The sequence below is a fragment of the Gymnogyps californianus genome, chromosome 1 (genome assembly GCF_018139145.2).
Source record: "Gymnogyps californianus isolate 813 chromosome 1, ASM1813914v2, whole genome shotgun sequence".
NCBI lineage: Eukaryota > Metazoa > Chordata > Aves > Accipitriformes > Cathartidae > Gymnogyps > Gymnogyps californianus.
In genome coordinates, this window is record NC_059471.1 from 87,353,868 (window position 1) to 87,375,533 (window position 21,666).

The 21,666-nt window shown below is 41.6% G+C and overlaps 1 protein-coding gene across 1 annotated transcript in view; it reads left to right on the forward strand.

Annotated features, from left to right (window-relative positions):
- The window catches only part of SMS (spermine synthase), a 54,656-nt gene that overhangs the window by 11,623 nt on the left and 21,367 nt on the right, over window positions 1-21,666 (forward strand). The window contains exons 2-4 of the mRNA XM_050902805.1: window positions 8,224-8,344; window positions 19,118-19,211; window positions 19,987-20,051. Coding sequence (XP_050758762.1) covers window positions 8,224-8,344; window positions 19,118-19,211; window positions 19,987-20,051 — 280 coding nt within the window. The remainder of the gene's footprint in view (window positions 1-8,223; window positions 8,345-19,117; window positions 19,212-19,986; window positions 20,052-21,666) is intronic.

The following is a 21,666-nucleotide window of genomic DNA, read 5'->3' on the forward strand; positions in this document are numbered from 1 at the left end:
GGGAATGATGTTTTTGATTTTATATACACATGCACTTTGCACTGCTTGCAGAAGTTGAAGCACAACCATTCCTGTTCACTGTCCATACAGTTGCTTTTGGCTGAATTCTTGCTTAGCATTTTAAGTAATGACTTGCTGGTTGTGCACCCTGAACTTGAATTTTTATTGTTGTATAGGAAGGGCTAGGGAAAAGTGACTGTGTAGCTCTGTTCTCCAACATTACTGTAAAGAGATTTGGACAAAGATTTAAGGTATTTCTTATTCCATAAAGGCGATACATGACTGTATGAGCTATCTTAGAAAATGTGTTTGTGTGCTAGTGCCATCTGAAAGCCCCTACATATTTTGTGTTACTTTAGTCACTGTTATTACTAAAGTTATAGTAGTGTGTTTGAAACTACAAGGAAGAGTTCAGCTTTTTAAAGGTGGTCTTAGGGAAGTTGAAATAGCTTTTCTTTTTCCCCCCTTGCATTCCTTTGTCTGAAGCTGTGCTTCCACAGCCGTCGTTCTGGTGAGTGGCAGAGGGAAGACAAGTCAACTTTGGGAGATTCCTGCATGTAGGGAAGACGAGGGAAGAACGTAGGTGTAGATTGTGGAGGGTGTGTGGTACTCTTTACCCAGGGCTGGGTTCCTTGTAAGTGTGTGACCCTGCACTGATTCTCTCGGTGCATATGAATGAAGAATCTGGGACTGAAAGAAAATCAGTATTACTCCTATCTTCAAAAGAGCAAGAAGGAAGATGTAGGGAACTACGGGCCAGTCAACTTTATCTTGATACCTGGGAAAGTGATGGAGTAAATCTTGGAACTATTTCCAAACCTGTTGAGGACTAGAAAGTGTTTGGGTGTAGTTGACATGGATTTACAAAGGGGAGATCATGCCTGACCCATGTGATAGCGTTCTGTGGTCAAAAGACTGCCTTGATGGAGGAGGGAAGAGTAGTGGTTGCTGTTTATCTAGACTTTAGTAGGGCTTTCCACACTGTTTCCAATAACAGCTTCATGGACAAAGTGGTGAAGTACAGGTTGGAGAAATCCACAATGATGTGGATTGAAAACTGAACTGCTGGGCCCAAGAGGTTGTAATCAGCAACAAAAAGTCCACCTGGAGGCCAGCCAGTGGTAGTATATTCAAGGAGTGGTAGATAGTGAGGCCAATGCACTTTAATATCTTCATTAAAGACCTGGGCATTGGGACAGAGTGCATCCTCAACAAACTTGCAGATGACACAAAATTGCGAGGGGTGATTGATGCACTGTAGGCACTCCTGGCCTACAGGAACCCAATGAAGTTCAACTAAGGGAAATGCTGAGTCTTGCACCTGGGAAGAATGACCCCATACACAAGTACAGGCTAGGGACAGCTTTGCTTTCAACTTAGGGATCCTTCCTCTCAGCTCAGCCCTAATGAGGCATATCTGGAGTGCTGGGTCTAGTGCTGGGCTCCCTAGTACAAGAGAGTTGGTCCTACTGGAGTAGGCCCAGTGTAGGGCCATGACCATGATTAAAGGACTGGAGCATCTGTTGTACAAAGAGAGGCTGGATTAGCTGGGACTGCTCAGCCTGGAGTAGAGAAGGCTCAGAGGGATCTTACTCATATAGAATCATTTAGGCTGGAAAAGACCCTTAAGATTGAGTCCAGCCATTAACCTAACACTACCAAGTCCACCACTAAACCATGTCACCAAGTGCCATGTCAAATTATATATATAAAAAAAAAACCTGATGGGGGGAGTAGAAAAGATGGAGCTGGACTTTTCTCAGTGGTGCCCTGTGTGATAGGACAAGAGGCAGTGAACACAAACTGAAACACATGAAACTTGATCTGAACATAAGAAAACACTTTTCATTGTGAGGGTGGTTGAACATGGGAACAGGTTACCCACAGAGGCAGTGGAGTCTCAATCTGTGGAGACAGCAAAAACCTGACTGCTTGTGGCCCTAAGCAACCTGCTGTCATTGAGCCTGCTCTGAGCAGGGGGTTGGATGGGACAATCTCCAGAGGTTACTTCCAATGTCTGCTGTTCTGTGGTAGGTAGCTGACCTGGCTGTGCCAGAGGGATGTGCACAGAATTGACTTTAAGTAGAAAAATCAGACCTCAGGTGAACTACAGGCTTGCTCAGGGGACATGGTCACATCATTGGCTTAAGCACTCTTTCACTCTTCCCTCACACTCCTTTTTGTCAGCACTAGCTCTTAAAATACATGTTGCAAGTTGTTTTTAATGCTTCACATGCCACTCCACTGCCCCCCTAGTAGAGTCTGGTGTGTGAGTGTAAAGGAAGAGGCAGGAATGAGAGAGAGTGGGAGTGCTCTGTTTGGTGGCAGTGCACTTTTAGCTTGGCATGGGTCAACAACAAAAACCACCTGGAGTTCAGTCCCTAGTCAGTTGGATGCTTTGGGGAAAAGGTGGCTGGTTGCTGTGGACCATGCGTGGGAAGGGAAGAGGCGGGTTGCATTAACTTGTGCAGAACATTGGAAGAGAGGGGAGGTGATTATTGCAAGAAGAATGTAGAGTATTTAGCTGGGTATAAGAGGAAAAACTATTATGCTCTCAGAAATGCTGCATTAAAGACTTCTAGTGTCTGGCAGAGAGACTTGTTATCTCATGCGGGTGTGTTTTGTGTGTATTCTTCTTGGCAATCTGAACTTATGTAGAGGTGGTGGTAGTGGAGGGGAAGAATGAGGGTTGAATTCTCCTGTTGGTAGCTGGGTATCTTTAATACTTAGAGCTCATTCTGATTCATGATTGTTTTACCCATAATTTCCAAAAGGATACTTGGATGCACTGGGTGACTTATACTGACTAACTGTGATTACATGGATGTGCCGGTAAGTTCATGCACTTGCTGTTGTGGCACAGTATAGCTTGATTTGCCTATATTCACTATGTAGCTGGAAGTCCTCAGAGCAGGAGTATGGGGGATGTTCTGTGGAAACTCTTTAGGAAAAAGCAGCCTTCTACTCTGAACCTTGTGTAATACAGAATGATGAAAAGGAGTAAGTGCACAGGGAAACTTGATGATCTGTTTTCTCATGGGTGGTTGAACAGTAGATGACTATTTCTACCTCCTGCCCCTTTTTTTAAGCCTCATGCCATGCATGATTTGCTGACTTCTCTGTTTAAGTCAACAAGATGAGGCTGATTCCCACAGGTGCAAATTGATTTAAAGGAATAATTTTAGTATAGACTTCTGCTTCCTGCTGTTTTCAGCTTTCACAGAGCTGGCAAGGACAAAACAAATGATTCTTCCTGTGAGTGAAGGGGTTCTGACAGGAGACTTCCAAACTTAATACCTGGGAGGTGCGTGTTGCTGAAGCCAGTTTTTCATTTGCATCTGTTAACATGTTGGGCAAAAGCTAGCTTCTTTGTCCTGGGGAGTAATGAAAGCAGAGGCTTTGGGGTGTGCTTGGAGGGGGTCCTTTCATTCTTTTGAGGCATGGGTTTATTTTGTAGTGGTGGTTGAAGGAAAAGGGCTGGTTTAGGCAACTGTTGTCATTCTGAACTTAGTTCATCCTGTGATATTTCTGTGGAAACTTCTCTGGATAGTCTGTTTCAAACACTAGTGTGCTCTGCACACTCATTTTCCATGCAGGTGGATGCTTTTAACCAGGACAAAAGGAGTACAATTCTTCCTAAGTTAGCAAGTTTTAAGAAAGAGTGCTGTGCAGGAGTTGGTGACTAAATGATAATCAGTTATCTGCAAATTATGTACTGTGCTATACTCTCATGTGTGGGGGAGAGGGAGCTAGTAGGATGAGGCTGTTGGCTTTCCATAAACTGTGGTGCCTTTTTGTTGCTGTTTTTTATTATTTCTCCATTTGGTGTAGTGCCTAAAGGAAATCTAGGGCATGTGAAATACAGGCACTGGAGTCTAAAGTTTCTCCTCAGCTCTGGATTTTAAAATTTATGAACACTTTGCTCACTAGCATTTCTGCAGCACACCCCTAATTCTGGAGTTTTTTCATGATTAAGATTGAGATCCAATATTGGCATTGGAAAAATGCCTCCAATTAGTCTATGAATGAGAGGAACCCCTGTACACCTATAAGCCTGGTTACTGTGTTTCCAGTAGGTGGTGGTGGAGGGAGGCACCATGAGTGGCCTGACTTGGCTGTGGTGGGCTTGGTGCCAGAGCAGTCAGGTGTGCTGCTGCAGCAGGTGGAAGGCCCAGCCTCCTGCTGCCCTCCTCTTGAACTGCCCCTGGGACCTCACCTGGCTAGAAATGAATCTCTTCTCAGGCGTGTTCCCTTCATCACTTGTATCAGACACCCTCCCACCTTGCCTCTGTGCATTTCCTTTTTGTGTGAGGTTTTTGAAGAATTGGAATTGACAGGTAGGGTTCCCATGTGTGAGAATTTGGCTTGCACAACACAATGACTTAATACATTGAAATGATTAATTTACACAGCTCTGAATTGAAACAATATACCAGGCATTCAGGTTGCTGTTTACTATTAGCATATTCTGCATTTTGGCTCCTAATGTACACTAACTCTTTAATGTATTGTTAATGAAGCAGTTCGCTTAATTTGATTTTTTTCCTTCACCTTTCTCTATTGAAAGTGTAGCTACCAAGGGAAAAATACATCAGAGGTGTGGAAGCATATACAAGTGCTTTGTGTCCTGTTGTTTTGGTTGTGTTACATTCTTGCTTGCTAGAGGAAATGGCTCAAAATCAGGGTAAGAAAAATTTGAAGTCAGAAATGGGGTGAATATTTTCAAATGAGAGCTAATCTGTTCCCATAGTTTACTAAGATCTTGTCAGTCCTCTGGTATGAGGAGGTCTTAAACCAGAATATTTTTAGAGATAGTCTGGCTCAATAGCAGATTACTGAGCTCACTGTTGGAGTATCTGGGTGAAACTAGCCAGTGTTATGCATGAGGCCAGACTGGATGCTTATAGTAACTCTGGACTTTGAGCTGCGCTCATATTCATAGATCACTGTCAGATATTGGCTTCTTGGCTCCTAAAATTTCAGAGGAACGTCTGCAACTGCTGCAAATCATATCTGCAAGTGTGCTGGGATTCCAAAAATGTCTGGCTTAACTGGGCATTAACTCTCTCGAAATACGTATCTCTCAAATCTTATACACAGTGTTTTTGTTTCTGTCTTGTAGAGTTGAAACTCTGGGCCTCTTCATTCCTTCTGGCAAATAATTATCAAATAGTTAGAACAGTATTTCATGCTTGGTAACCAGGGTTTGATTCCTTTGTTCATGAACAGCCAAAAAAAAAATGGCTACTTGAATTAACCTTTTGATATAGATTCAAAGGTGTTCCTACTGTTCTAATCACCATTGTCCTTTTTGCTTATCAATGCTTGATATAGCATATCTGAGCTTGGAGTGAGGTGGTGGCAAGTGGATTTGGGTGAGAGATCCTGAGATTCCTGAAACTTCCTGATGCCTTCAAGCAACCACTGATGCCTCAAACATTTTGAAAAGGAGTCTCCAATTTTGGAAAATTAATTAGCCCTCCAAGGCAAATCTTGTGTGGTATAACCAAAAGGAGACCTGATGAAAGAGCATGTTGTTGTTGTTTTAATTTCCTAAAGTTAATCGCATAATAGGAAGAGCTCAGTCAAGCTTGTGCCTGGCTGCTTAGCAAAGAAATCTGCTGCCGAATGATGAGCAGCTTGTGAGGCATTAGTATCTTCATGGAGCAGAACAATACCAGTGATGATTTGTCCTGCAGTCTCTGCCAAGACGCACCTAGCAGGAATCCTTGAAGTTGTTGAAAGCAGATAGGCTAAATGTGGTATGAGCACTTCAGTTGTTCCAGAGTCTGTTCTCCATCTTACTACTTCAATGTCTTGCAGGAGCTGCAGAAGTGAAGTGGTCAGGGGTTAGTTGCACACTATTTCAGTTTGGGTTTCATGCTAATTTGCTGGCCTGGAAGGGTATGGCATGCGTTATTAAACTGAGTTCTTGTTTAATGTTGTTGTGGTAGTGACATAAGAAATAAGTAGGGGAAGGAAATGAACATGGGTTTTCTAAAAGATGAGGCAGAAAGTAAAGGCATGGGGCAAGGAAGCAAATGCCAAGCAAGAAGAGGGAACCACATGTCTGAAGTGACAAAAATAGTTGTCAATGTACTGGCTTTGGAGCAGCTCTTCCTATCCTTACCAAAAAGTGATGCATGCCAGAAGCTGCAAAGTTAAAGTGAGCAGTGCAAAGTTCCCTTCCCAGTGCAGATATGCAGAGACTGGAACCAGTTTAAGAACTGTGGCTCTAATTATGGCCCATTTCTTGTATGCTTTTGATGTTCCAAAAACATGTTGGCTTGATTGTTGGCCCACTTATTACTACTGTAACCGTGGTTACTGGGCAGATAAACTGTGTACTCAGTCTTAATTATTGCCTGTGCCATTGTGGTACCTGACTGATGCTGGATAGGAAGTATAAAAACTTACTGGTATAAATGATGCAGATTTTGACAGGCAGGTAGGGAAGGAAGAAAGCTTCATAGTGATAGTGGATTCTGTGTGGGGTGTTTCATCAGTGAGGGTAAAAATCATCAATGGTGCTACCGACTGAGAAAGGGCCAGCAGTCAAATCATTCACTGTTGTCCAACAGAACTTATTTTTCGTTGATTCTATTTCCCCATAATTTGCAACATGAAGAGTTAATGAGTGAGATGTAGAAGGTGAAAAATAAGTATCTCAGAACATGCATTCAAGATCAGATAGTACGAGCAGTAAGAAGCAGGGCCTTTCCACTTTTTATTACATATCCTTGGCAAGATATTGGGGAATTGGCTTGCTCTTGACTTTGTGTAGTGGAAAATTAAAGTAAATGCTTTATCTGTTGTTTCAGTCTGTCTGGTTAAAACATACAGGGATAATAGAGTCCAGGCTTTACAGATGAGCAAACATAGGTTTCAAGTAATCAGGTTTTCAGTTTAGTCTACTGTGGAGTTGCGTAGAGATGATAGATGAGCCCAACTTTGATTTACTTGGTATAGATTTTTTTGTTCATTTATTTGAAGCTTGTACAAATCAGCAACATCCTGGAAACTATTGGTGATTATGTCTGCAGGCTACACTTACTGGTTTCCAAGGTATATGCATTTGGGGGCAGGGAGTAAAACAAAATAATTGCCTTGGGAATAACTCTGTAATAGGTTGGGGCAGGGGGAACAGTGTGTCAGTGCTGAAGCATTGGGTTATGAACTGTGGCTGTGCCAGGTGATTTCTCTGACAGACAGACTCTAAATCCTGGTTACATTATTGACATATTGCATGACCATACTGGCTTAGTTTTGTGTTTGTGAAGCAAAAGTGATGATACTTGCCTCACTGGGACAGCCTGTAGATTAATATTGTGTAGTTCCTGTTCTGGTAGGTGCAGCTTTGCTAGCATCCTCCACTAACTCACCTTGTCAGTTCCAAAATCAACTGTCAAAACTTGCAACTTGTTTTTGGGACACTTGTTTGAATGGAGCATCTAAAAGTGTTGTAATGAAGATTATTTAAAAAAAAACCTGTAAAACTAATGTGTACAGCAAACCTGAGGCTTCTGAAATCGGCACATTCTAACTGAAGAAATAACCTTTATGGACAAATCATCAGCTTGCTTTTGAAGATAATTACCAGAGTAACTTCTTTAGTTATTTCCAAGTGAATTTTTGTGTGTTTTGAGTGAGAGGTCTTTTCCATAGCATCATGAAGATTTCAGTTGGGGGCCTGCTCTGTCCTGGATGTTAGAAAAAGGATGTTTCTACAGGGCAGAGTGGATAGGGTAGTTTGTCCTGTCTAGTTTTCAGTGCATTTGAAAACATGTTGAGCCGTAAGACGGGGAAACTAAGTTTCTTGTCAGTGCTGTGGTTTCTTTCTGGGATTGTTGTTTACGTATTTTTAAGTGATTTAAAAAATAATTACATGAGTAAGGACTTGCCTGGATTGTGATACAGTATGGGACCAATAGTAGCCATAATAAAAGTACTCTTATTACATCCATTGTAGATAAACCCTTCTGCTCAGGGGTAAAGACTAATTTAAAAGAAAATTGTTTGGATCCCCATGCACTGAGGAACATCTCTGGGGATGGAGAGGGGGAAGGGAGAAGGTACATGAAAGCTGTTGTTCAGATGGAACTCAAAGAAAAAGTCCTCCAGGCTGCCAGCAAAAACTGTTCCGGCTTTAAAAAAAAAAAGCAGAACTGATTTGAGTGGAAAATCCTTACTGATTGATTATTTTTTCCTCCCTTAATCTCACAGCTGACTGCAATGCCATTCTTAAAGCTCTACAGCCCATTTTTCAGGAGCAGGGAATGACAGAAACAGTTCATAACTGGGAAGACCATGGTTATCTAGCAACCTACATCAAAAAAAATGGCAGGTGAGTGGATTTTATCTTCCTTCCTATAGATTATGTCCACTCTGTCCTCCCTTACAAATATTTACTTCTTCCTGTATTTTGGATCTCCTTCTGGGGTGCAGGCAGGGCAAAATGTTCTTTTACTAGCCTTGTGTCTGAAGGGACTAAAATAAAGCAGAATCCTGTTGATAATCTTGGCTGTGTCATCTTGCAGTTTGGATTTCAGAAGAGTTGAATTGGTCAGTCTGGGCTGTATTGATGTAGTAACATTGTATGGCGTCTTCGTCTCAGGGCCAGTCCTTCCAGATGCAGGACAGCTCAAGTCAGTTCAATGTATTTGTGATTCTTCTGGCAATTGAATATGTCTAACTATGTTCAAGTCTAACCTTATGTGAATGATGAAAACTTTCTGTATCTGTCTTGTTATATGTGCTTTTAAACACTTTTATACACTTCAAATTCTCAAGTAGCTGCTGAAGTAACTAACAGCATGACAAAGGTGGTTGGTGTCATTAGTGACACTCACAAAGCAGAGTCTACTGGGATAAACTGGTAAGCAAAACCACATTCACTTTATTTCCTGAAGCTGCTTTACAGTGTCAGGATTAGTTAATTATTATATACATTTATCTGGCCTATTAGTAACTACTGTAATTGTATTGCACTTCATTTGTTTCCAGTTATTCTGTTGTTTGTTCTTGACATTCATTGTGGCAGTTGCTGCTTTTGTTCTTTTTGAAATCTCTACTTCAGTGTTCTTCAGGATTGGAGTTAAGCTAAATAAGCTTTAATTTGTTGGCTCTCTTTTCCTGGGTGTCCTGTTAAGCAGCTCAGTTGGCCACACTCCTAACATGAGAATTGCCTAAGGATTTTTAAGTTATATTGGTGTTCTCTCTCTCATTACAGAGAGAGCGAACTGATAGGTTTAGTAGGAAAATCAGATCCTAGGCAAATGTATTGCCTGCTGGAATTTGTGTGTCCGTATATTTACTCTGTATGAACATATTTGTATGTACAGCTCTATGTATTTTATATATAAAAGTAGTGTAGACCCAACTATACTAGTGTAGTTGGGGCCTGACTTAATGTAACAAGTAAGCTGGCTTGAGTCTAGTCTTATGTTTATATCTTTCCCTATCATGCTCTATGAAGTTCTTAGTATATTTCAGTCAGCTTTTCAAATGTGACACTGGCTTTTTCTGATGAAAGTTATTTGGTTTTTTATACTTGATGTGCCTAGAAAAACCTGTTACTTGTCTCTTGGTTTTGTACAGTCTTTCTTATTCTGTTTTTAGTTCCTTGTGCTTTTATGTTCTTCCTGAATAATTTGATAAAGATTCCAGTTCTGGATAACCTTTTGTTTCTGGTCAGTGAAAAGATAGCCAAGTTGGTAATTTACTGCTCTGATGCTATCCTTCTTCTGTATTGGGTTGAGTTTGTATTTAGTTCCCCTAAAAAGATAATATCAAGGATATACAAACTCTGAACAATTAGAAGGTAAAATATCTAAAAGTAAAAAGGACTTACATGATTAAAGATTGGCTTTCTTTGATTACATGGCCTCATTTTGCTTTCCTGTGCTTCCTTGAGTCTGAAAGTCACATGAGATGTGAATTCTTAAACTGGCTTTCCCCTTTGCAATCTCATCTCTTCATTCCCCTTAAGAAGACAACCTCTTCTAAAGGAACGGTTTCCAGAGTTTAATTACCTGTCTTTTGACACGTTCCAGGAACTTTCTGGAAAACTGTCCTTTGTGGTATAACTTTTCCAGGAGATAACTGAACTGGTATCTAGAAGCATCTCTGAGTAAGGTCCTTATAAAACACTAAATTTTAAAGTATCCAACCTGATTTCTCCTCCTGCACTGTCAACTGAAAATGCTTGTTGCTGCAAATTCCACTGTCTTCCTCAAGTACTAGAGTATAATACTAATGAATGTTTGAAGGGGGAAAAGAGGATGTAAAAGTTGATATGTCTGTGTAGGAGAGGTGGGGAGGAATTAATGGGAGACAAAAGCCTGTGCACTGGTGTACAGTGCATTCATGTTAACAGAAGAAAGTTGGTCAAGTTGCCAGTTTCCATGGTAAAGCAGAGCCCCTGTGGGGATATCCTTGTTGCTCTGAGTGTAGGCTTGGGAATTCAATATATTGGAGAACTATAAATCTACCTCCAGTCAGTTTTTGGATGCTTTTCAGAACTGTCCTCAAGTGGATAGCATCCTATTCTCCCCACTTCCCCCCCTGCTGTTTCCTGAAAACCATGTGTAATAGATGAGCTTCAGCAATTGCCGAGCATTCATACTGGCCCTAAATGGGTTCTTTCCTATGTGTTTTACTATTGTTGATCTTCTGCTTTCCAGCAGCATGACACTTTGAATCATCTAGCTTTTCACTGTGCTGCTAAATACAACTTAAGCTTTTGCACCAAAGGATAGTTCACAGTATTCTTACTGCTGTGGGAAGATGAAGATGGGAAGATGGGCCTAGTGGCCTTCCTGCAGGGAAAGAAGAGAGGGTCTGTTATGTTGGGTCTTGGTTCTAGATACCTCTTGCCACTGTTTACTGTGCTAAGTAAAAGAGCTGGGGAGCAAAGGCAATCACTCAGACATCTGTACTGCTGCAGATTGCCAGCTTGTTTCCTGGATTTCTTCTTTAGGGTTACACCAGCAGTTTGTCAGCTGGCAGGTTCTGGGTTGGTTTGTTCAAGTCCTCTCCCAAAAGGCAGTGTTGGTGAGGCTGCACAGTTTGGGCTGCTTCTGCTGTCTTGCAGTTGTATCAAGTAGCCTCACTCTTCTCATGTACAACCCTCATGCCATGCTCCAGGGCATGCAATGCATACAGTCAGCTTGATGTAAGATACTTCCCTAGTGACTGCAGCAGAGCCCTTGTGTCACTTCACGTGCTTTGATATGGCAGTTGGTGGGTTGAGGGAGAAACCTCACTATCTTGGGGCCCTGGGAATACCACATGGGCCACAGGGAGAAGTGGGGCTAAGTGGTGTAAGCATGGATGTGGCCTGCCTGTTCTGAGGGGAGTTCAGCTCCTTGAGCCTAATAGCATCATATGCTAGACATCTCTTAGACTAGCACTGTTCGTCTTTTCAACTCGGTGAGAAATATGATAGAGAATACTGAGTTTCAGGAAAAAATGTGGACTTAAAGATGCTCTAAATACACAAATGGGCTTTCTACTACTGCAGCACCATTTTTGCCTTTCCTGATTTGCATAGGCTGATTGACTTGCTCTGTCACTCTCCATTTGACATGTTTTTTAGCAGTCAGATGCAGAAGTCTCCACTTCTCCCAGTAAATATGCAGGTGCCGCAACCTTGCCTTTCCTTGTTCCCTGATGTCTGTTGTGCTTCTCCGTCTGCGTCACTGATCCAAGCATGAATGGGCTCCCCAACAGATGTGTGGTTAACTGTCAAAAAGTCTTAACTGAGCTTGATTTTAATGTCAAATTACTGTTGTCAGCTTAATGTTAAATTGTGTACAAGTGTTGTCAGTTCAAAGTTACATTTACTAATGAAGATTCTTAACACTTATGAAATAAGTTCTCAAAGTTCTGATACAATACAGGTCTGGAAATAGTTGAGCTTTGAAGAGAAGCTATCCAGGAGAGCATCCTAACCATAATAAGGAATTGCAGTTTGCAGCCTCAAAACTGAAGAATGAAGAACAAGAGTGCATAGAAGAACTGAATATTAAGAGAAGATTGTTCACTTTGCAAATGGCTATTTTTTCTGGTGCGGTGTTAAATGTAAATTAATAAAGAATGGTTATTGCTTTCTCTTGGTATATTCATTGCCATCTGAACTCCAGTGCATACTGGATTTATTTCCCCTGGGAATTACTCACTTTGCCAGTCAACTTACTGTCTGTAGTGGTGTGAGTTTAAAGTACTTTTCTGTGCTTTGTCGGCTCCATTAAACACTGAATTGGGGAACAGTAGCATGTACAGGAAAACTTTCTGTGAGTTTTGGGACCTCAGCAGTTTTGTTTCCTTAAGTTTTCAGATCAGTTAAACTGCATATGCTTTTTTGAGGCAGCCTTAAACAGTGTATTTGTGTTAATGTCAGTTGATGTAGTTTCAGTTAACTGAAACTACAAAGGGTCTGAACACTTAACCAATAGACTGGACAGTTAAACCCTGCAAAACAAACGAACATTTCGTGAGTGGTAAGAATGAACTGGTGAACATAGAGGATTTGACACTAAATAGGCTTTATTTTAATACTAGCAATTTTATGTCTGCATTTTATCATACTTTTTTTAATTAGTATAAAAATCTTATCTGACACAAGTAGGAAGAAATTAGCCGAGGCATGCAGACTTTTCTTCCTTCCCTGCAAAACAGTATACTTCTGGAAATGAAGTAGCTTGGAGTAAAAAGCAAGAAAAAAAAAAAATTGTGGTGGAGGGGTAGGTACATCATGAGCAGTTCCTGTAAGGATGGCCCGGTGTTACTGGGCACAAAAGTTCCTCAGGATGAAAGATGCATGAGTTGGTGCTGTATGTGAGTAGGGGTTTTGTGAGTATGCACATACAAACACCTTTTTAACCAGCCAAAGGTGACGGAGCCATTGCAAGACAAAGATGTGCGGGTGATGTAACAAGCTGGGTACTAATCCCAGGAAAAAAGTGTTTGAGATAAGATAGTAATGTGTTGCTAAACAGTGTCCATACTCCAAAGTCTGCAGAGATAACCCCTGTAGCTTTCAGGGTGCCCCGTGCTACAGATTGTTGAATTGTGGGCACTGCTGTTGACAAAACTTTGTCTCTGACAGAGTTACTGTGTGAACAGCCCCGTGGAGGGCTGTGCTTGTTAAACGAATTGGAGCTGATTTGGGGATTAAGCCATGCTTTCCTGTTGTCATTACCAAAGCAACAGATCCCTGTTCTCCTTTGTCTGAAGCTAAGCAAGCAAAAGTCACATGTGGCAACTCTACCTGGTCCATTTACTTTGTGATTTACTCTGACAAAGGACCTAATTGAGGGAAGTTCAGCTGAAAACATTTACTAATGAGGTTGTCAACACAAGGCTCTAGAGCTGGGCAGGAAATGGCTCACTTGAGCCACTCAAGTCCCTGCCTGTAGTGGTGGGGATGAATACACTTCTGCTTTGCTAGTCTGCTTGCCCAAATGCTGCTTGGGGAACAGTAGCACATGCAGGAGAGGAGCTCTGTCTCTGGGTTTTGGGGCCCCAGCAGTCTTGTTTTCTTGAGCTGTGTGTTTTCAGATAACTTCCAGAATGTTTTCAGGGTCACCTTAAGCAGCATGCTTTTACTGAAGTGTCACTTACTCTAGCTTTCACTGGACAGTTAAAATGTTAGGAATGTGAAGGCTTTATCTCATTAATGGATGTGGTACTTTGTACATAGTCATAGGGCTCAGTATATCTTAACAGATTAAAAAAATTAAATCTGGGGTAAGGAGAAAATCATTAAAGCTAATCTTTGGTATCTTCTCAACTAACTATATTTTAATAGCATCACTGCTCCCAGGGTTTTTCTTGTCCTTTGTGCATCCATGTTCCCTCTTTTATCATATTCCGCCTGAAAGTTCTTTTAAAAAACCTACAAAACCTGAAACTTAGAGTCACTGTTTCTACAGTACAAGATTGTCTTTTAGAAAAGCTTTGACCTCCCGTATACACACATCCATTTCTAGTTTCTGTTCTGTGTCTGAATTCTTGTTTAGGGAAATGTAATCCTACTGGCATTTGACTTCACTGTTCACAACAGTGCAAGATTTACCCAGCTGAAGTTGGTTTGTATGTCACTGAGATGATGAATATGTTAACACCATGAAGGGAGGAGTGAGTGTTTCTACTTTTTTCTTTCCTGTGTTAGTCTCTTGCTAACCACTCTATATGCTAGTCAGCATATTTTAAAGGAGCAGGATGAACATTCCTCAGCTCTTTGTTTCAGGCTAAAATGTTGTAGCTTATTCATGGAGTTACCCAGAGAGCAAAAATGGGCTGAAGAATTGGAAGCAGTTGCTAGGAATCAGCAACAGTTTAGAACTGTGGTAGCTTTCACTAGTTTAATTTCCTTATTTTGTAAAAAGAGAACAGGAATAATGGTGTAGTGAAAAGCTGTGGTTGCTTAATTCCTTAAGGTCCCTTAAGTACTCTGTAATTAAGATGAAGAACATTTTAAAAAAAAAAGTTGTGACAATTTTTTGGTGGGGGGGGGGGCGGATTTCCTAGTATAAGCAGGTTTTCATTTCCTCCCTCATTAAGAGCAGTTTGATAGGTGATGCTTTTATTGGCAAGCTATTTTTTTCAAATACTTGAACTATGCTATCTGTTCTATAGTGACCCAAAGTTAGTCTGTCAGCAGATAAAAGCTTTGATGGGTGAAGAGGGTTTTGTAGGTACCTGTCTGTCTATCCAGTTTTATTCTCTGGGTATGGTGTGGGGGGAAGTCCTTTCCCAAATACACGGGATTGCTATGTTTCTTACACCTCAGTATGAGTAACTAAGATAGGATACACATTTTTGGCTTAGAATGTGTTGATCTCCCTGCTTCTGGTTCTTTTTAAGTAAAGACGATGCTCATCCAAAACCTTTCTCAGTTTCAGTTACTTTTTGATTTGTGCAATTGCGATTTATTTCTTAACATCTAATGTTTCCTGTTGTTCAGTTGACAAGATGCAGCACTCAAGACAAGATGCTGCACTCAGTAGAATTGTTTCTGTAGGTGAGACTCATGAGTTTGCGTGCAAGCACAGAAAGCTTGAGTACTGCCCTAGAAGATGTGGCAGGTATGCAGGTGCAGCAACAAGTGGAGCCTTGCTACAGTGGAGGCTGGTTTTCGCATGTAGATTTTGTTGCCTAATGCAAAGGAGAGGATCCCTCCTCACTGAGCTTTTTTTCTCACCACTTTTATGAAAGTGCATGTGGCCACACACCAAAAGTCTGCCAGGTGTTTTATTTTGAAAACAGGAATTAAATTTTTCAGTAAGACAAGATGCAGGAGGGGAGACTTTTGAAAACTTCATTTTTTCACAGTTTTTTCCCCTCATTTAGATTGTAAAGTAATCTTTGCTATATTTTCATAGGTAGAAAACAGAAACTGTATTATCATGGTTCTTAAAAGCCCTCCTCCAAATACTAAAAGAGCTGCTGCTGCTGAAAACCTGCATTCACATGTGTTCTGCCAAGCAGGCAAGTGTAAAGTAACAAAAGTCAGCGTAGCCTTTGCTCTCTGCTGATAGAAGCTAGTAAGTCTTTTGTGGGTTCAGCCTTGGTGCTGCTATTGCCTTAGTGCTACTAGACTGGTCGCTTTTCTGAATGTACACTTGTACTGTTCGCTGTGTGTTTAAATCTTTAGAGGTATTTTAGCTTATTTTGGGTGTTCATTTCCAACCAGGTGACTTTTAACCAAGGTATAACCAACCTGGATCTATATTGGCTTCTTTGAAAATTTTGAATTTCGTTCAAGATTGTTTACCATAAATTAACTGTCTGAGATTATCAGCCAGACACTCAGAACTTGAATTTTTGTCCCACTGCACTGCTCCAGCCTGGTGCCTGCCTTTCATTTCCCCCCCACTGCCCCAGGTGTCAGGACCTTGCTATTCTTGTAGAGGTAACAATTAGATGAAATGAATGATGGTTCTGCGGCACGACTGTCTCTATTCTAATGTGATCATGTCACTATGATGAGTCTGAAGTTGTGTGGTTATCCTTTTCAGAGCAACCCTGCTGTCTGCCTCTCCTTGCCTCCCACCCAAAAAAAGACCCCAAAGCAAAGGCAGTAACATTCCCTACTGCGGAAGTATTTCATGCAGTCACAGGGGAAGTGAAGACAATGTCAGCTGTCAAATCATATGACAGCATTGTGATTCTTGTAGGAGAGGAAATTAAAAGAGAACTCAAGTCATGGGACAATCAATCTGTTGCTTATTTGTGTCAATAGCAACCCCTGGAATATGGGAATAAATGTGACAAAATTTTTCTAACAGTGCAGATATTTCTGGCACTGTGCCGGATTTCAGAGAAGTTAATAACAGTGCTGTCTCATGAACTGCAGATACTCATTTCTGTCTGTAGTGCTGCAGCTCTGAGAGCCTGGAGCAGGTCTATAGACTTTACCAGAAATCTCCCTTTTCACTGTGAGTGGTTGCATCCAAAACCTGCTGGAGTGACCAGTGCTTCCATCTAGCGAGCTCTGCTCTTTTGTCTTTCTCTCCTTAAAAAAAAAAAAAAAAAAAAAAAAAAAGATATTACCTCCTGGAGTCTTGCGATAAAGCTGTTTGTTCTTACACTTATGCCTGACTATTTTTTCCTTTCATGTTAGGCACATTACAAAATAAACCCCTGCTGACATGAAAATCATCTAAACAGAATCCTGGTAGGGTTTTCTCCAGAGCTGTCCTTTGCAGTAGCCGTTCCCTCTATGCTGAGTACCAAGAGACTCTAGGAGAAGCACACAACTAATTTGAATCCCTTTGGTTCAAGGGATTGTAAGGTCATAGAGAGAAGTGCTTAAAAACTCTGAAGCCCTGTAGAGACTGGTGAGGGGGGAGTGTGTGTCTCCTGCCCTCTCTTCTTTTATTGTTTTATGGTCCTACTTGTGTCTTAGTGGTATTGATGGGAACATCAGCTAAAGCTGTAAGATGTTGTGGTCTCTATGCAAAGCATGAAGTGGCCCATGTATCGGAAGTACTGAACTGCGTCAGTCACCAGCAAGTGGGGCGCAGCATCCTAAAATGTGCAGGTAAAGTGTTTACCTGCCGAAGTTTAGAATAGCTTCCTCTGCTTTGCTTTGGTTTTGGCAGGAGTGCAGTAGAATGAGTTTGCTGGTTCTCCCTAAACACTTTCTTATATAGCTTGTATGAGGGAAGCAAAAAGCTGCCTTAGAAATGTCTTCAATACTGAAAACACTCTTATTCTTCTAATTAGTTCATAAACCTGGTCTCTTAAGTGATAGCACTCTATCTGGTAGTGAAAAAGAAAAAAAAAAAGCATCTTTGTTTACTACTTGACTATTTTCTGTTCATCCTTTCATCAGGGTAAAATAGCGTGTTTTATGCAGGAGTAATTTCCTGGTGCGGGGGGAATGCATATTTTAAGGCTATTCTGTGGTTTCGCTTAATGGCCGTGGGGAGTACAGGCATTTTCTGGTCCCTAATCAAAACCACTTGTCGGGAGGACACCTAGTGGACAATCGCCGAGATGTAGGGAGGGTCACTGAAAGATTGTGACGATCTGCAGGTACTTGGGAGGGGGAAACATGGTGGGCGTGGGCGTATTGTATAGAAACGTCTCTCCTCCTGAAAGCAAGACCTGTACGTAAAGTCTTCGGGAAAGCCTGAGACTTCCCAGGCTCATCTTTTGAAGAGAAGTGGGTGATGCTCTGGTTTCTCTGTCAGCTGTAAACACATCACAGCTACAGATCACTGCTGTCCAAAGCCATCAAGAGTGGTTTTATTCTTGAATCACTTCAGTCAGTTTCATCATTTGATCATTTTACAGTTACCGAAAATTACAATCTTCAGATAACACTTACAGAATATTCAGGATTTTCTCTCTGACTACAGCTAAGAGTGTTTGGCCAAAGTTCCCACCACCATGGGAGAGGCAGTGTTCGTATTGAGGCTGACGGTTTAGGAAAGGAGCTCTGGAAGGGACAAAAAAAGGTGGGAGTGGTGGGGAGATGGGAGGTCACCTAAACTTTTTGTCTCAACAAGAGTTGGTTTGTGTTTTGCCTTTGAGGCTGAGTGGGGTGGTAAGAGCAGACAAGCAAAGAAAGGGGCATTCAGAGAAATGTATACAGCTTTACCTGGGGCTTCTCTGTGGTGTACTAATGAACTTCCATCCCTGAAACCCCTTCTTTCTTTGCTCGGCTGTTCCTGTTCCTGTCCCCTCCTCTGCCCTCTTCTTTCAGTGTATGCCTATCCTCCCTTCCTTTACGTAATACCCTTGTAGCCTGTTTCTTTTTGTCTTCTCCCCTCCCCAGTATGGAAAGGAGATCACCTCTGCTACTCTGTGTTTATTTTCTTGTGTCCTTCCCCATAGTCCTTATCTTTTGTTTTGTTTGTTGCAAGGTCTTGAAGGTCCTCTATTTGTCCACCCAACACCTAGCATGGTGAAGCCTTGCTCTTTGGTCTTTAAATGCTCCTGTAATAAATGAAATATACAGTAGGAGTTTTGTCTGTCTTGCATCTGTATTCATCAATGAGAGTTTGCTGCTGTAATTTCTTTGCCAGTCAAAGCTGTGGTTTGTTCCAGGACACGTACTGTTTTTCACTTCTAAATTTTTGTTCAGCTTTGAATGTGAACACTGTCTCTGAATAGTTGCTATAAAGTTTAAAAAAAACCAAACAAAAAAACCCCAAAAACCCCACCCTAAAGCCAAGAATTGAGAAAGAAGGTATAGGGGAAGGAAAGTGTCCAGTTGTTTTCTTGAGGCTTGATTTCAATTAAAAAAACAAAACAAAAAAACCCAACACAACACACCTGTTCAAGCAGGCCTTATTTAAAGAGCTGTGACTAGTAGGCAGTATATTTTCCCCTCATACCATAGTTCTGATTTAAACACCCTGTTTCACTGCCTTGCTGCCTGCTGATTTTTAGTTGTGTAGTGACTGGCATGCTCTTGCAACTTTGTTTGGTACTTAGTGACTTGCAGAGGAAGACTGGAGCTGGCAGTGCCAACAGTTAGAGATGGCTGGAAAAAGAAACGTGCATTCTGAATTTAATATAACTCATTTCAGACTTTCTTTCCTCACTCACTCTGATTTTTGATAATAAAATCGTCATCACTGTCTCTCACTTTATTTTGTAGTTTTGCCAATTTGAGAATTCACCCTCATGGATTAGTCTTGGTGGATCTGCAGAGCTACAATGATCATATGAAAGGAAGAGAGGAAGTCGATCAGGTATGAGTGATGCTTATCTTACTAGGCTTATCAAACTGCATGGGGAGCCCACTCTTTTCTTGAGATCTATCAAAGTATATCTTGGTAAAAGATTATTAAATATCAAAGTTAGTTCAAACCTGAATACTTACAGATGAGGACTAGTAACACCTATTGTAGTTGCATACACGAGTGCGTGTGCGCACACTCTCTCTCTTTTGCATGTCCTGGGCCTCATGTTCTTTGCTGTAAAAATTGTAAAGACATAGCAACCTTGGTTAGGGCTCAGGTGTCTTCGGGTACCCAGGGCAGTGAGGGAGAAGTGATGCTCAACCCACAACCTGGTGTATTAGTGTATGACTTTTTCCCTTCTCTGAGTATAGAGGCTCCCCATCTCTCAGATTAAACTTCTTCCCCACAGAGAAAAATAACTTCATCTTCCCTGATACGACAGCTCCAGAAATTGGATATTGCAGGGGAATAGGCCACTGCTTTGGCGGGAAGGAAACCTTACAGGGTTCTCGCATTCCCTCTTTGACTGTGCCTGAAAGGTCTGGCTATGTTATCCTGGAGGACAGCTAAACACAGTGATGACAGCTGCTGCAATATGCATGTTCTTGCTAGTAACAAGGCTAAGGCGACCAGCTAGATATTCATAGGCTTCTAATGTTACATTTCAAAGCCTTTCAGTGCAGGTGCTACTTTTTATTGCCTTCCAAGTAGCCTAATTTAACAGATATTTTACATTAAGTGATCACCTGTAAATTTCACCTCTCTTGTTTGCTATTTTTTTCAGCTTCTAAACAAAGTAGAAGAAAGAATGAAAGAATTGTTTCATGGTAATATAAAAAGGGTGAAACGGTAAGTTCGTACATCTACTTCTGTATGTGGCTTGTCTGCATAGTTGCTAAAGATAATAAGCAAATTATACTTTGCTGTACTGTGATGAATAGCCTGGAGTATGAATTTATGCGTGTGGTTTTTTCCCCAGTATTTTAAAATTGTTTTATTGCAGAATTGACGATACTGTGAGGTTTGTCACTTTGTTAAACTTCATCTTCAGTATTGTTACTTCGGGCAAGGATTATTTCTTTAATTTGCTGCAATGGTTGCATGAAATGGTGGGAGAAAATGCAACCAGGAAGCAAGAGCAGACTGCTCTGGAAAGGCTGGGGAGCCAAGGGTGGCAGGGGATAGGCCAGGACACGAACTGTACCCTCTGGGCGACATCCCACAGCTCGTGGACAAGGCGAGCAGGGCTGGTGACGGTGACCATGGTCTGCCCCAGCCCTGTGACTGCCAGGCTGGGCTGTAGTACCGAGGCAGCTCTGAGACCAAGCTGGGTGTCAAGGATTGGTGAAAGACTTGGGCAGGCCTGGGCAGAGCTGTAGCTCGGGCAGGGACCAGGGGTGAGGGCTGGAGCCAAAATGAAGCTCAAGCCCATGGAGGCGGCCCTGCCCTGACAAGGTTTCCTGCAGCTCTTTCTCTCACAGCTCTGCCCCTGCTGCGCCTAGTGGCGCTGGCCTTGAGCAAGTGTGGCAAAAACCCCGGGGGCACTTGTGTGCTTAGGGCCCTGCCAAGAAGATAGAAATGTTTTGTAGCAAATTTTTTTAATATGACTGAAGGAGGGAGGCTTTGTAAGCCTTCTGTCATTTCGGTTTACTTAAATACAAGGTTATATATTAAACTGTAGGGATGCTGATTGTGGTTCATTGCCTGCTGCTGAAACAGCATTCATGCTGGAGTTGCCCAGGGATCTGGAAGGACACAGCTTACATTGGTGTCTTCCTTGCGGCTGTCTGGCAGTGACTGGCACCTCGAAGCCAGGGAGCACTTACTGCAGGCATGCACTTGCTGGAAGGTGCAGTGGGTGCTTTAAAAACATAGTCAGAAGTGGAGATGGTTTAAGAAAAGCAAAAAGCAATGTAAAATCAACAAGATTCAGTAAAGCCAAGGAGCAAACTACAAAATGGGAAAACAGCTAAGCGGTACTGTAGCAGAAAGTAATCTGAAGACTGTATGACACCACAAGTAAAGCAGTAGTGATTTGCAAGTGATGTTATACCTTGAATATTGTTTTTTGTGTTTAACAGTTGTATGTAAAACACAGAGAGGTAGTTATCTTGCTTTACTTCATCCTGGTAAAGCCTCACCTGCTGCACAGTGTGCAAATGTTAGATAATCTTGTGTACATGTATATGGGGGAGAAGCTCTCTCTTTGAGGATATCTTAATACTGAAATATGATATTGGGAGTTTGTGGAATCGCTATGATAGGAACTTGTTAAAAATGGGTCAGGAAAAAGTCTGCCTGAAGTGATCTAGATTAATTTGGTTACCTTAGTATAGGAAGATGAACCTCCTAAAACAGTGGATCTGGCATGGATCTTGTCACACACCCCTCCCTCAACTTTTTTCTTTCTTTTTTTTTTTTTTAAATTTGCTTTGCATCCTTCTGGGGTGAGCTTCACACATGC